This window comes from Podarcis tiliguerta (genome assembly GCF_965153285.1).
Source record: "Podarcis tiliguerta genome assembly, chromosome: 18".
Lineage (NCBI taxonomy): Eukaryota > Metazoa > Chordata > Lepidosauria > Squamata > Lacertidae > Podarcis > Podarcis tiliguerta.
Genome location: NC_139551.1, coordinates 10,791,742 through 10,806,663, shown reverse-complemented (window position 1 = coordinate 10,806,663; position 14,922 = coordinate 10,791,742). Strand labels below are relative to the sequence as shown.

The window sequence follows — 14,922 nt, the reverse complement described above, 5'->3', positions numbered from 1 at the left end:
TGCTTGTCGGCTGTGGTCCTCTGCTCTGCTCTCTCTTCTGGAGCCGGAGAGCTTTTATTGGGGTCCCAGGCATCCGGCGCTCTCCTCGCCCCCAAAAAGGACTTGGTGCAAAGGGAGGGGGCTGTTAGTCAGACCCCCAAAAGGGCTCGGTGAGGCAAGGGACCCGCTGCTGTCATCCCTCCGCTCTCAGTGCTGAGGAGAGTTTATAATTAGGGTAGACCAGCTTCCATGCGCAGCCAGGCCAAAATAGAAATCGACAGCCATCTGAGTCACTGGGAAGACAGCTGTGAGTTAAACCCTGAAGGACACGTCAGTCAGGATCCGAGGCCTGGAAACCCCCCAACATTTCAGATGCTTTGTGGATGTGTGCATGCTTAATCCGTACCCTCCGACACCTCTCCAATAAAAATACGGATGTCCTATTCCATAACAATAATAACTTTATTATTTATACCCCACCTATCTGACTGGGTTGCTGAAAGTCTGTCAGTTTTGATAATAAACCTGATTTGCAATGGGGTTTGAATAATTTCAATTGCAACTGTATAAAACCTTAACAAAACATTGGAAAAAAACCACCCTATTCAGGGCTGCCTTCAGACGTCTTTTAAGGTTGTATATAGTCACTTATCTCCTCGGCTTGGGGGTTGCATAACTCCAGACCATAGCTATCAATGCTTCCCTTTTTTAAGAGAAATTCCCTTATTCCGAATAGGATTGCTCGCAAGAAAAGGGAAAAGTTGACAGCTATACTCCAGAGCCTCCGACATTTCTCCAGTGAAAATAAGGGCGTCCTAAGGAAAAGCAGGACATTCTGGGGTCAAATCAGAAACTGCCCGGCTCTATTCCTCTTCCTGCATTGCTGAAGTACCACATAGAATTGGTGAGTTGGAAGGGGCTCCGAGGGTCATCCAGCCCATACCCCTGAAGTGCAGAAACCTTTTTGACAAATGTGGGGCTTGAACCCACAACCCTGAGATTAAGACTCCCACGCTCTACCGACTGAGCCGCCCTAGACATGTTATGCCACTCTAGAGTGTCGGATCAGGAGCAGGGTGTTCAAATCCTGCGGTCAGTCGCTGCCTCCTAGCCTGGCCTACCTCACAGGCTTGTTCTGAGGGTCACCACAAATGGCGGGTGCCGCTGGAGTTAGCAAAACTGACGGATTTAATAAGGCATAAGTCAAAAAAATTGATTCAGAAACAATGGAAATATTTAAATGATTATTTATACAAGCAGGGCTCAAATACGAAAGTTGGGTTGTGTCTAGACTAACCTTGTGAGGAATTCAGAGAACATAAAGATTTGATGGATTATGAAAGAATCTAAGAAAGGGAAATGATTGAAGAACAGATGTAAAGGCGAGTAAGACAACCAAGAGACGTGTGGCGAATGCGGTGAAAGTCTTTTATAATTTTTTAACTATATTGCAGTATTTGAAGCAAGAATTTGGTAATATTCCAGTTTATGAAAAGTATTTTTTCTTTTATTTTTACTTTATATCTTTTATTTTTCCTTTTCTTTTTATTTTTATTAGTTTTCATTTTGGAAAACATGTATATAAGTGTGTTTACAGTGTTATGTATTGTTCTTTGTTTAATTTATATTTTTTGAAAAATTTAATAAAAAAAATTTTGAAATTAAAAATGGCGGGTGCTGCCAAATTGCAACGATGAACCGAGACGTGAAGATGGATCTGTGACCTGGAACCAGAGCTATGGGAACACACTGCTCACATAGTCTATCCCGTTAGGAGGTTTCTATTTATATGCATCCGTAGTAAACATCGCAAGGATGCCAAGCCCCCAGGTCTCTCGAAACAGACACTGACCCCTCGTGAGTCACCCAGATTCCTCCTTTCCGCCCACCAACTAGCAAGAAATATTTCCTGCGGCAGCTGCCAGGTCCATTGCTTCCACATCACATGAAAACATCACTTTAAAAATCCCGAACAGGCCAGAACATTGCAGAAGCTGAGAAAAGTCCGGGTGCAGGTTGAAGTCAAAGGGGTCCCATCTAGGAGACCCATTATTATTCTCCTTCCACAGGAAAGGGTTCAGAACAAGACAACCCAAAATGACCAGGGGGGTGGAGAGGCTCCCCTAAGGGGAAAGGGTGCAGGTTTTTTTTAGTTTAGAGAGAAGGAGAGGAAGAGGCCACATGATCAGAGTTTATAAAAATTATGCCTGGGTTGGAGAAAGTGAAGGGCGAGAAGTCTCTCTCATAACACTAGAATGTTAGGAAAATAAGGGCAGAAAAAAGAAAGGACCTTTCTGGTTAAACTTTGGGACTCCCTGCCACAGGAAGCAGTGATCTAGGTCACCAACCTAGTAAAGGTAAAGGGGACCCCTTAACATTAGGTCCAGTCGTGGCCGACTCTGGGGTTGCAGCGCTCATATCACTTTACTGGTTGAGGGAGCCGGCGTACAGCTTCCGGGTCATGTGGCCAGCATGACTAAGCCGCTTCTGGCAAACCAGAGCAGCACACGGAAACGCCGTTTAGCTTCCCGCCGGAGTGGTACCTATTTATCTACTTGCACTTTGACGTGCTTTCAAACTGCTAGGTTGGCAGGAGCAGGGACCGAGCAATGGGAGCTCACCCCGTCGCGGGGATTCGAACCACCGACCTTCTGATTGGTAAGCCCTAGGCTCTGATGACTTTAAAGTGAGATGTCAGATGTCAAGTAACTATATAACCTTTAGAAGACACCTGAAGGCAGCCCTGTATAGGGAAGTGGGTTTTTTAAAAAACGTGTAATGTTTTATTGTTGTTATATGTGTTGGAGGCTCCTGCAGCCAATCAGAAGCGGCGCCTTGGTTTTCGAACGGTTTTGGGAGTTGAACGGACTCCCTGAACGGATTAAGTTCGAGAACCAAGGTACTACTGTACTTGGGTTCAAAAGAAAGTAAGTTACAACAACTGCAAAAATCTGCTGGACGGAGCCAGACAGGGGATGAAGACAGGTGAGTCCAAAATAAAATCCTGGCTCTGCCCAGGCCTGGAAAGCATGGAGGACAGGTAAGCATGGACAAGCCCCTGAGAAGGTCCCGAGTTGGATGTCCAACGGCATGTCCAGGCAGGGTGCTGCTGCCAGCCAGTGTAGACAGTATTGAACTCTGTAGAAGGCATCTTCCTCTGTTCCAGAAAGTGGTGGTGGGGGATGAGTGTTCAGACCCCTGGGCTCTCACTTGTGGGGTGCCTCAGGGCTCTGTCCTCTCCCCCATGCTTTTTAACATTTACATGAAACCACTGGGAGAGATCATCAGGGGGTTTGGGCTGAGTGTTCATCAGTATGCAGATGATACCCAGCTCTACCTCTCTTTTAAATCAGAAACAGTGAAGGCAGTGAAGGTCCTGTGTGAGTGTCTGGAGGCGGTTGGAGGATGGATGGCAGCTAATGGATTGAGGTTGAATCCTGACAAGACAGAAGTACTATTTTGGGGGCACAGGAGGTGGGCAGGTGTGGAAGACTCCCTGGTCCTGAATGGGGCAACTATGCCCCTGAAGGACCAGGTGTGCAGCCTGGGAGTCATTTTGGACTCACAGCTGTCCATGGAGGTGCAGGTCAATTCTGCGTCCAGGGCAGCTGTCTATCAGCTCCAACTGAGACCCTCCCTGCCCGCGGACTGTCTCGCCAGAGTATTGCATGCTCTAGTTATCTCCTGCTTGGACTACTGCAATGCGCTCTACGTGGGGCTACCTTTGAAGGTGACCCGGAAACTGCAATTAATCCAGAATGCGGCAGCTAGACTGGTGACTGGGAGCAACACCCGAGACCACATAACACCGGTCCTGAAAGACCTACATTGGCTCCCAAGACATTTCCAGGCACAAAGTGTTGGTGCTGACCTTTAAAGCCCTAAATGGCCTCAGTTCAGTATATCTGAAGGAGCATCTCCACCCCCATCATTCAGTCCAGACACTGAGGTCCAGCACTGAGGGCCTTCTGGCGGTTCCCTCATTGCAAGAAGTTTGGTTACAGGGAACCAGGCAGAGGGCCTTCTCGGTGGTGGCGCCCGCCCTGTGGAACACCCTCCCACCAGATGTCAAAGAGAAAAACAACTACCTGACATTTAGAAGACATCTGAAGACAGCCCTGTTCAGGGAAGTTTTTAATGTGTGACATTTTGATGTATTTTTAATCCTTGTTGGAAGCCACCCAGAGTGCCAGATGGGTGGGGTACAAATAATAAATTATTATTCTTATTCCTACAGAAAGCCAGAGTCGGTCAGACAGAAGCCGTCAGACACCGCAGTGTGAAAAATTAAGGCTTTATTGCAAATTCCAAAAAGAGAGAAGACGTTTCCGTATCAAAAAGAGGGCATCCGGATTCTGGAAGGCGGCAGACAGTCAGAAAGGTTCACCTTGCTATGTGGCAGGTGCCAATCTCAGCCAGGAAAGGAGACCGTTGCCGTTATTCTAGGGAAGGGGAAAAGTCAATAGGTAAGTTCCCAATTCCAGGGTGTGTGTGTGGAATTAATTGTCTATTCTAGGGGGGAAACTAATCAGAGATGAGCACAGCACACACCCAACGAAAACAAGCTGCAGTATTCCAAATTTTTAAAAGGCGTTTCAGTTGCTCAGCGATAGGGCATGCAGAATTAATTTTATATGCCACCTTTCTTCCGACCACAGAGGAGTTTTACAACATAACAAGCCAAAAAAATACATAATGCAGTAAGAAACAAAACAATACCAGACCCCCCCTCCAGGATTAAACAGGCCATAGATTGTTAAATGAGCCCAAAGTTCAACCCTTGGCATCTCCAGAAGGAATGGGAATATCCCGCCAGAACCCACCCCAAAGAGAGTCTGCCAGTCAGTGTTGACAACACTTACCGTATTTTTCTGTTTATAAGACATGGGTTTTATTATTATAAATTACTGTTAAAAATTGGGGGTCATCTTACACACGGATAGTGCAGAGTGGGGACGTGTGATTGGTGGCAGTCGTGAGCAGGAGATTGTAATTGGCGATTGGGCGGGTGATTGGCGGCTGCAGCAAGGCCTACTGGTGATTGGCGCCTGCTGCTGGCGAGTGGGCAGGCGATGGGTGGTTTTGTTGAGGCGTGTGATTGTCAGCAGTGGTCAGGTAGGTGAGCGATTGGCGGCAACCCTCCCCCCCAAAAAGCTCAAGAACTCGGGGCAATCTCCCCCCATTTCCTAAATTTGGAGTCCCCCCAAAATAGGGGTCGTCTTATACACGGGGTCATGTTATACACGTAAAAATACGGTAGCTAGATAGATCAATGGGCCAGCTCTGTATAAAGGCAGCTTCCGAGGTTTCCTATTGAAACCAGCCCTCCATTCAGAACCATGAGGACCGGCACCTTCTACATTTTTTATATTTTTATGAGTGGTTTGTAGTTTCATTGTTAAGACGAGAGGGATGTAACAACACTGATTCAATTTTTTTAATGCTTTTGGACTCTTCTTTCCTCTTTAAAAATCCTTTTTAAATTCTCATTTTCTCTTCATTTTTTCTCACCCACACACAAACTTCTGATGCCAACTCTCTAGATCAGGGTTTCCCAAACGTGAGTCTCCAGCTGTTTTTGGACTACAGTTCCCATCATCCCCACCACTGGTCCTGCTAGAAAGGGATGATGGGAGTTGTAGTCCAAAACAGCTGCTTTTCCTTTCCTTTTTTTAAGGGCAAGGTTGAAAACTTTGGAATATTTCAAATACCTGTTTTTATAACTTTTTAAAACCCCTAATTATTTTGTTTCTGCAAACAGCTCAGAAGGTTCTCTTGCAATGCAGTGGGGTATAAATTTGGTCAGATAAATGGCACCCCTGCTGTGCACCCATGACATTCCTCCAGAATCCAACCTCTCCCCCCCAAGAAAATGTGCAATATCCCCCTCCAGGTCAGCAAGTTGTAGTATTGCTGTTCTGCCACTAGAGGGAGCGCCCGGACCACCACAATTTCATTTTGCGGATTCTTTGCTTCCCAGAGAATGAACCTGTCGAGTTCATTGAGCATAACCCATTTTTATTATTAAATATCCTTACTAATAAAAATAATAGCAACTGTAAGACCTAGTAAGTATTATTAATTATTATTAGTTGCTATATAAATGCAGGCCTTTTGCCCTAAGGTTCCAGGACAGGCTAAAACAATGGAAAAGTATTTTAAAAACAACTTGCAAATCATGGAAATTCCTAGGCAGAATGTTGGATCAGGAACTCTGCAGGAGCCCCTTAGAAAGGAAATTGCAACTAAACATCAGGGATTACTTTCTGACTATGTGAATGTCCTTACTCGTATTTACGGGACCAGCTCTCCTGGTCTGACCCGCAGAAGACCTTAAGGTCCATGAATAATCATAGTTTAGAGGTCGCGGACCCTAAGGAAGTCAGACTATCCTCCGCCAGGGCCAGGGCCTTCTCAGTGGTGGCTCCGACCTGGTGGAATGCTCTGTCCCAGGAGACCAGGGCCCTGCAGGATTTAACTTCCTTCCGCAGGGCCTGTAAGACAGAGCTATTCCGCTTATGGCCTTCAATTTGAACTTAGCCTGATCTTTTATTCCCCTTCCTTCCCTCCCCCTCCCCTTTTATGAATATTCCCCGCTCTGGGATCCCACAGCTAATTCTCCCCTGGTCTCCTCGCTGGCCCAAATAGGACTAATTTAGCCAGCTTGCCCTGGGGATCATCTAATGTTTATTGGATGGATTTCCCCCCTAAACTGATTTTTGAATTCTGAATTTATTGTTATTCACGTTTTATACTGTATTTTATGCTGTTTTTTGTTGCATCAATTAAGTGTTTTAAATTTGTTGTTAGCCACCATGAGCCAGGTTTTCTGAACCAGGAAGGGCGGGGTATAAATTAAAAATTATTACTGACCTCGCTGTGTTGGAACGTCAAATGTATTTATTTCACTCCATTGATTCAATAGACTGAAATCCCAACTGAACTCGCCGCCTCTAAGCGGATTGCTGATAGACGCAGACAAGTCTAACGGAAGTTGGACCTCATTTATACAAAGCGCAGCAGGTGAAAAAACAAGAGTTATGCAACTGTGTTAGAAATAACTATTTGGAAAATATCTAATATTATCCAAACAGATGCAGAGTTATGGAATTGGATTTGCCAGCTGTTCTAGTGATGCCCTATGCCCTCAAATAAACAAGAGCTTTTTGATAGTAAGAGCTGTCCACTCAAATACAGCCACAACATGTGGCTAATAAGTATGGCAAATGTGTTATTAGTAGTAGTTAGAATATAATCCAAAATTTACAAATCATAAACATCTATAAGTCCATAAACAAGAAATAATTCTGCCTGCGTCGTGGTGTTCCCTGACAGCAATTCATTACGTTGACTATTTCTTGTTTATGGACTTATACATACATCGTAGATGACGCTTATGATTTGTAAATTTTGGGTTGTATTCTAACTACTACTAATAATACAGGTGAAACTCAGAAAATTAGAATATCGTGAAAAAGTTCCTTTATTTCAGTAATTCAACTTCAAAGGTGAAACTAATATATGAGAAAGACTCATGACATGCAAAGTGAGATATGTCAAGCCTTTGTTATAATTGTGATAATTATGGCGTACAGCTGATGAAAACCCCAAATTAACAATATCAGAAAATTAGAATATTGTGAAAAGGTGCTGTAGCTATTCAATCCGTAAAACCTGCAATGGGTTCTTGAGCCTTTAAACAGTCTCTCAGTCTGGTTCAGTAGGAAGCACAGTCATGGGGAAGTTGAATTACTGAAATAAATGAACTTTCCCACAATATTCTAATTTTTCAAGTTTCACCTGTACATTTACCATACTTATTAGCCATGTGTTGCGGCTGCATTGGAGCAGATTATTCTGTATTGCAACACAGGGGTAAGAGCTGTCCGACAGTGGAGCCTCTCCTTCCTTGGAGCCTCCGAAACAGAGCTTGGGTGGCCCTCTGTTAGCCGCCATTCCTGCACTGCAGCGGGTTGGACTAGATGACCCTTGAGGGTCCCTTCCCTCTCTGCAATCCTGTGATTCTGTGACGCTTACCGCCGCTCACATTCACCCATTGGTCCTGGGAGTTGTCACTGGAGGTCATCTCAGCACTGGCGTCACGGGACGGCAGGAGCATTGTGCTCTCCGGTGGAGCAGGGCTGGTGGGATTCGCACCCGGGTTGTCCCCGCCACCATCAGGCACCTCTGCGTCTGGCTGCTCGCTCCCGTCCCCGGAGCAGCGGGGGTCCAGGGCCTCCTCCCCAGCCCCATTTTCCTTCTTTGGATCCTCCTACAAACACAGTGAAAGACAGACGAGCTGGAATGTGAAGGAAGCTGTGCTCTGTGCTCAGGATTCGAACTCTGAGCAACAGAAGGAATTAGAGATCATTGTATGATGGTTAAGATAGGAGAGAGAGGAGACAGGGTGCAGCAAGGGGGAGAAATTAAAAAACACCGTGGAAAATGGGAGTGGGAAGCCAGGAAAACAAACAAACAAAATCTGTTATGTATTGGAATTAAGCCTTAAGCAATCTCAGCAGGACATCTTGAGGCAGTGAGTTCCACAGGTTAACGCTGTGCTGTGTGACAGCCCCCTTGTCTCATCCAGAAAAGCAGAATGTGGCCCCCCACCCATCTTTAAGTCTAAGCCAGTAAGAAGAAACATGTCCTCTTTCGGCATTGGCAAGACGTCAAGAGCACCTCTGAGGACGTGAAGAGGGCCCTTCGTTTCCCCCTCACTGCCTCCTCCAGGGCAAATCATCTTTCGTAACCTGCTGAGCTGGGTCTTCCTTCAGCATCAAGAAGCCATCTTTCTCCTCCACCTCCAAATTGACATCGGTGTCGTTCTGAGATTTGTATTCTTCGCTGTCCGTCTCAGAGACGGTAAACTGGGAAGGAGACACAGAGAAGGAAGGGGCTGATCAAGGGCTGTTCAGTCAATCAATCCATCACTCTTCTTGCCAAACTCTGGGAATTGTAGGCCCATTTTAAGTCCCATTTAAAAAACAATAATTTTATAGATTTGTTTCTCAGTTTGACCCTTTTACATGGTTTTGTATGCATGGTTAGGCATTGGGGCCTGCTGTTCTTTTTATTGTTCTTAGTTTAGTTTTTTAATTTTTTTGATAACAGTTTAGTTTTTTCCATTGTAATTATTAAGAGTGAATTTGCATTTAATTATTGTTTGCTGGCGTTTAACTTCATTGTGTACCATTACACGATGATGGAGTGTTTCTTTATTTGAATTAAGTTGTTTATTTTAAAGTTACGTTTTTATTACGGCTTTTTTTGTTTTGTTTCGGATCAGATTATTATGGCGTGTGTGATCTTTGTTGTTTCTTCAGCTTGTAAACTACTTGTGTATACAGAAAGACAGTATGCAAATTAAAATTTGAATTGAATTGCAGCTCTGTGAGGGGAATGGGAGCCCCCTAAGAAACTCTCAACACTCTTAAACTACAACTCCCACAATTCTTTGTGGGGGGAACCCACAGCTGTTTTAAATGGTATCACAGAACTCAAAGAACTCGTAAAATCATAGGGTTGGAAGGGACCCTGACGGTCATCTAGTCCAACCCCCCCAATCAGGATTCGTATGGTGTGAGCATGGCCTTAAGTAATGATTGGGTGCTTTTTAACATCCACACGAAGCCGCTGGGAGAGATCATCAGGGGGTTTGGGTTGGGTGTCCATCAATATGCAGATGATACCCAGCTCTACCTCTCTTTTAAATCAGAACCAGTGAAGGCAGTGAAGGTCCTGTGTGTCTGGAGGCGGTTGGAGGATGGATGGCGGCTAACAGATTGAGGTTGAATCCTGACAAGACAGAAGTACTGTTTTTGGGGGACAGGGGGCGGGCAGGTGTGGGGGACTCCCTGGTCCTGAATGGGGCAACTGTGCCCCTGAAGGACCAGGTGGACAGCCTGGGAGTCATTTTGGACTCACAGCTGTCCACGGAGGCGCAGATCAATTCTGTATCCAGGGCAGCTGTCTATCAGCTCCATCTGGTACGCAGGATGAGACCCTCCCTGCCCGCAGACTGTCTCGCCAGAGTGGTGCATGCTCTGGTTATCTCCCTCTTGGACTACTGCAATGCGCTCTACGTGGGGCTACCTTTCAAGGTGACCTGGAAACTACAACTAATGCAGAATGCGGCAGCTAGACTGGTGACTGGGAGCAGCCGCCGAGACCACATAACACCAGTCTTGAAAGACCTACATTGGCTCCCAGTACGTTTCCGAGCACAATTCAAAGTGTTGGTGCTGACCTTGAAAGCCCTAAACAGCCTTGGTCCAGCATAAGGAGCGTCTCCACCCCCATTGTTCCTGCCTGGATGCTGAGACCCAGCGCCGAGGGCCTTCTGGCGGTTCCCTCACTGCAAGAAGCAAAGCTACAAGGGAACCAGGCAGAGGGCCTTCTCGGTGGTGGCGCCCGCCCTGTGGAACACCCTCCCACCAGATGTCAAAATGATAAACAACTACCTGATATTTAGAAGACATCTGAAGACAGCCCTGCTCGGGTAAGCTTTTAATGTTTAACAGACCACTGTATTTTAATACTTTGTTGGAAGCTGCCCAGAGTGGCTGGGGAAACCCAGCCAATTGGGCGGGGTACAAATAATAAATTATTATTATTGGAAAGAAATGCATTGCAGGGGGTTGGACTAGATGACCCCTGGGTCTCCCTTCCAAACTCTACAATTCTATAATTATATGTCTTAAAGGAAAAATAAAGCAAGGAGCAACTTATGGGATTTATCTGTGGCAAGGGGAGATCTGGATGAAATCCAAAATAAGTCAAGGGCCGACGTTGGGATGGCTGTGCCAAGCGGTTGTGGGGAAAACAACTTGCTTGCGTTAACAATGTGCTCCCAAGTCTCAGAGTCACCTCGTAAGTCGGGTCCTCGGGATCATCTTCATCCGGTAATTCTTTCTGGAGAAGCTCAGCCCAGCGGAGTTCCTCCTCTAGAGTAACATCGTCCTTTTTCCTTTTGTTCCCTTTGCCCGATGGGTGGACGGGGGCGTCCAAGGTCTCTGCAGGAGGACCAGCAAGATTAAAAACAAACAAAAACAAAACAATCTGCAGAGGTTTTGGCAAGGTTGCAGGTTCGGTCCCCAGGTGGGGCAGCTGCCTCTTCCTGCATTGCAGGGGTTGGACCACCAGGTAATAATCCACAGGATCCCTTCCAACTCTATATGATTTTGAACAGTAAGAGGAGGAGGAGGAGGGGGGTTCATTTGGTGGGGTAGATCCAGAAAGGCAAGCGTGAGCCGGGGTGGTGCCCTGGTTTGAGTGCTGGCCCTGGGAGACCAGGGTTCAAATGTGTACAAAAATGCCCATGAAATAAATAATAATTAATAATAATAATAGTAATAATAATAATAAATTATACCCTGCCCTTCCCGGTTCAAAAACCGGGCTCAGGGCAGCTAACAGCAAATTTAAATGCAGTGTAAAATACAGTATAAAAAGATGAATAAGAATAAAATTCAAAAATCAATTAGATAATCCCCAGGGCTCGCTGGCTGAATTGGTCCTACTTGGGCCAGCGAGGAGTCCAGGGGAGAATTAGTTGTGGGGTCTCAGAGCGGGTGATCTTCATGACAGGGGAGGGGAAGGGAAGGGAAATAAAAGATCAGGCTAAATTCAAATTAAAGGCCAGGTGGAATAGCTCTGTCTTACAGGCCTGGCAGAAGGAGGTTAAATCCTGCAGGGCCCTGGTCCCCTGGGACAGAGCATTCCACCAGGTCGGAGCCATCACTGAGAAGGCCCTGGCCCTGGTGGAGGATAGTCTGACTTCCTTAGGGCCCGGGACCTCTAAACTATGGTTATTCATGGACCTTAATGTCCTCTGCGGGGCAGACTAGGAGAGGTGGTTCCGTAAATATGCGTCCTACGTAGCGACGCTTGCCCCTTTCCTTTGCCCCTGCCCCCGGGTCTCACCTTTGGGGACCAAATCCCGTTCCATGACGGTCAGATATCCGAAAGCACGCTGGAACCTCAGAGGAGCAAAGGCAAGGATGACGTGCGCAATGGTTCCCAGCCGCTTCTTGGCGTGGCGCACGGGTCGGTCCGGAGACTGTGCCAGGGATCCTTTGCCCGTGGCACTCCCCGCAGGGATGGCGAGGCGAGCCCAGGGGAAGAACTTGCGAAGGAACTGGAACTGAGCACCCAAGAGCAAAGGAAATGATTTAGAGACATACACCAGTCGCAGGCTTTCGTAGCCAACATTGGCATGTAGGATGGGATATATAGGGATAATAAAACATAAATCTGAACCTCAGCAGCGGATCCCAAGAGGTGAAAGGAATAAACACTGGGAGATTAGGCTGTTGAGGTTTCACCAGTGCTGCGTATTATTATTATTTCCATTTCTATACCACTTTACATTTTAAAGAACAAATCTCAAAGCAGTTTAAAGTAAAGGGACTCCTGACCATTAGGTCCAGTTGCGGACGACTCTGGGGTTGTGGCGCTCATCTCGCTTTATTGGCTGAGGGAGCCGGCGTACAGCTTCCGGGTCATGTGGCCAGCAGGACTAAGCCACTTCTGGCGAACCAGAGCAGCGCATGGAAATGCTGTTTACCTTCCCGCCGGAGTGGTACCTACTTATCTACTTGCACTTTGACGTGCTTTCGAACTGCTAGGTGGGCAGGAGCAGGGACCGAGCAACGGGAGCTCACCCCGTCATTGCGAGGATTCGAACCGCCGATCTTCTGATCGGCAAGTCCTAGGCTCTGTGGTTTAACCCACAGTGTTTACAACACATTAAAACATCAAATAAGACAACCCAGAATAAAAACAAATTCAAGCTTAAAGGGTTATATTTCAGATCTATCGAGCCACCTTTGGGATGCCTCTGGGAAGCCCAAAGAAAAGTCCTTCGTGTCCACATTCAGTAGGTAGGCTGCCCCGACTAGGCAGGTTCTATTCTCTAAGCAAGCTTAGAGAACTATTTCAAGGCCTCCTCTCCAACTTATGTCAGGCAGTCTACTAGCACCCCAGAAGCTAAAGTGGCCCCTGCCTCCTGGAAAAGCTTGTCATCTAGGGATGTCGAGACTCTGAAAAACAACTTGCCATGTCCTGGTGCGGCAAGAGAACGAGTGAAAGAGTTCCCTTTTTGCACCTCTCCAATTCATTTTGCCAATTCGCAATTCCTAAAAGATGCTCTCTTTTATTCTGCCCCAATTTGACGAATTCCTAACCGCCTCAAACCCTGCGGAGTAATATTAAAGAGCAGCTCAGTAGTTTTTCATCTTCTAGCCTAGCATCCTGCCTCCAACAGGGGACAGCCATGTAAACCAGGAAGCCCACAAGCAGCCCTTCCCTGCTGCTGGATTCCTCGCCACCCCCAGGGACCAGACTTGGGGAGACCGGCAAGCACCCTGAGACCCTAAAAAGGTCCAATCCACAAACCGACCCTGGCTGTGACTTACCAGATATGCCAGCAGACGACAAGGGCTTCTTACAAACCAGACTGTCCGTGGCACGGAAGTCTATAGGAAGAGAGCCCAATTTGCCAAGTTAGTAGGAGGGAGGGGAAGCACATACCGTCCCACGAGATTTTAAACAGGGTGCAAGAAACCCAATACCCTTTCAAAATGTGTTGGGGAGGATTATGGGTTGTTTTTGTTTTATGTATTTTGTGTTTTTATATTGTGAAGCGCCCTGAGACCTGCAGGTATAGGGTGGTATACAAATTTTAATCATCATCAGCTCCTGCACCTGCCCTTGTTGCATCAGTGAATACACAACTATTAAAAAAAGAAGAAGAAATGGCTTCTTTTGCACCTCACAGGTGTGTTGTTGAAGGAACAGCCTCTAAGCCCTGAGCCCTTGCGTCCAGGAAACTTTGCTTCCAGGGAGACGGGGCTGCAGAAAGAGGTTGTTGGAAATGCCCTCAGTACCAACCAGTGGCGTAGCGTGGGGGGTGCAGGGGGGGTGGCCGCACCGGGCGCAACATCTGGGGGGGGGCGTGCTCGCACTCGCAGCTCTCTGCCCCTACCTGGCTCACTCACTCTCTCTCACTGCAGTGCTGGCTGTGTGAATCCGATCCGAGCCGCCGGGTCGCCGCCCACTGTGGAGGGGAGGGTGCCAGGCGTGCGGTGCGGAGAGAGAGCGAGGGACTATCTGGGGGAGGGACAGTGCAGCAGGGGGGAGGGCGCAAATTACTTGCCTTGCCCCGGGTGCTGACAACCCACGCTACGCCACTGGTACCAACCCCCACCAAAATTTCCCCATAGAGACAAGCAGGTTAGCACGCACAGATATCGGCCACAGGACTTCAGCCCCTCCAAATAAAACCCTTTGAAGTAACTTGTATAACTCCTGGTTGCTGTACCCAAGTAGTGCTCTAACAATTTTTTTTAAAAAAAGATATTTTATTTTTAACCAACAACCAAAACCCAATAGTGAAACCTCTCAGGCGGCTGATACACTGGGTATACATAATCAATAATAACATATTCAAATAGACCACATGTACAATTCTATATACATTAACACTCCTCCCTCCGCACGGTTTATTTAACTTTTAACATTTTAATTGCCCCCAATTGTTCAAACCTACCCAAATAATTCAATATCTTCTCAAACCAATCCTCCTCCTCACTGACCTTAAACCCTTTCATTTTGTGTATCTTCACAGTTATATTATAATATTTTTCAGTTTTTTCCTCCGTTGGTTCACCCCTAGCTCTTCTGCATTTTTCCAATTGCTATAACCCCTCTGGCTGCAATTACCATCAATTTTACCCATTTACATTCCTCTTTTGTTTCTAACTCGGTGCTACTCAGGCTAATAAGAACCATTAATTTAGATCTACAAAAAACTAGATCAAAACACAAAGGTTCGCGGTTCGTGTGTCAGGCCGGGTCCTGGGTTCAAATCCACTCTGCCACAAACCTCACTGGGTGACCTTGGGTCAATCATGGCCTCTCACTCTCATTTTCTGCCTCGCC

At 46.6% G+C, this 14,922-nt stretch overlaps 1 protein-coding gene across 2 annotated transcripts; it reads right to left on the bottom strand.

Annotated features, from left to right (window-relative positions):
• Positions 1-4,222: 4,222 nt before the first annotated feature.
• Positions 4,223-13,657, bottom strand: LOC310668569 (uncharacterized protein). 2 transcript variants are annotated; one of them, XM_083421978.1, is made up of 6 exons: positions 13,398-13,657; positions 11,905-12,124; positions 10,849-10,994; positions 8,733-8,849; positions 8,017-8,251; positions 4,223-4,421 (listed from the first exon to the last, which is right to left on the bottom strand). In XM_083421978.1, the coding sequence occupies exons 2-6, from the start codon at positions 11,927-11,929 to the stop codon at positions 4,417-4,419; spliced, it is 528 nt and encodes a 175-aa protein (XP_083278104.1). In that variant the 5' UTR covers positions 11,930-12,124; positions 13,398-13,657; the 3' UTR covers positions 4,223-4,416. The 2 variants fall into 2 exon arrangements, with proteins under 2 accessions (XP_083278104.1, XP_083278103.1); XM_083421977.1 differs by lacking the exon at positions 4,223-4,421 and having other exon boundaries at positions 7,534-8,251.
• Between the last annotated feature and the right edge of the window lie 1,265 nt (positions 13,658-14,922).

Excerpts from the sequence above, each read along its gene's own strand:
- LOC310668569 (XM_083421977.1), bottom strand. The coding sequence starts at position 11,929 with ATGGAACGGGATTTGGTCCCCAAAG. Across the intron at positions 10,995-11,904 it reads ACGGGATTTGGTCCCCAAAG|AGACCTTGGACGCCCCCGTC; the intron begins GTGAGACCCGGG and ends GTCCTCCTGCAG. Across the intron at positions 8,850-10,848 it reads CCGAGGACCCGACTTACGAG|TTTACCGTCTCTGAGACGGA; the intron begins GTGACTCTGAGA and ends TCTCCTTCCCAG.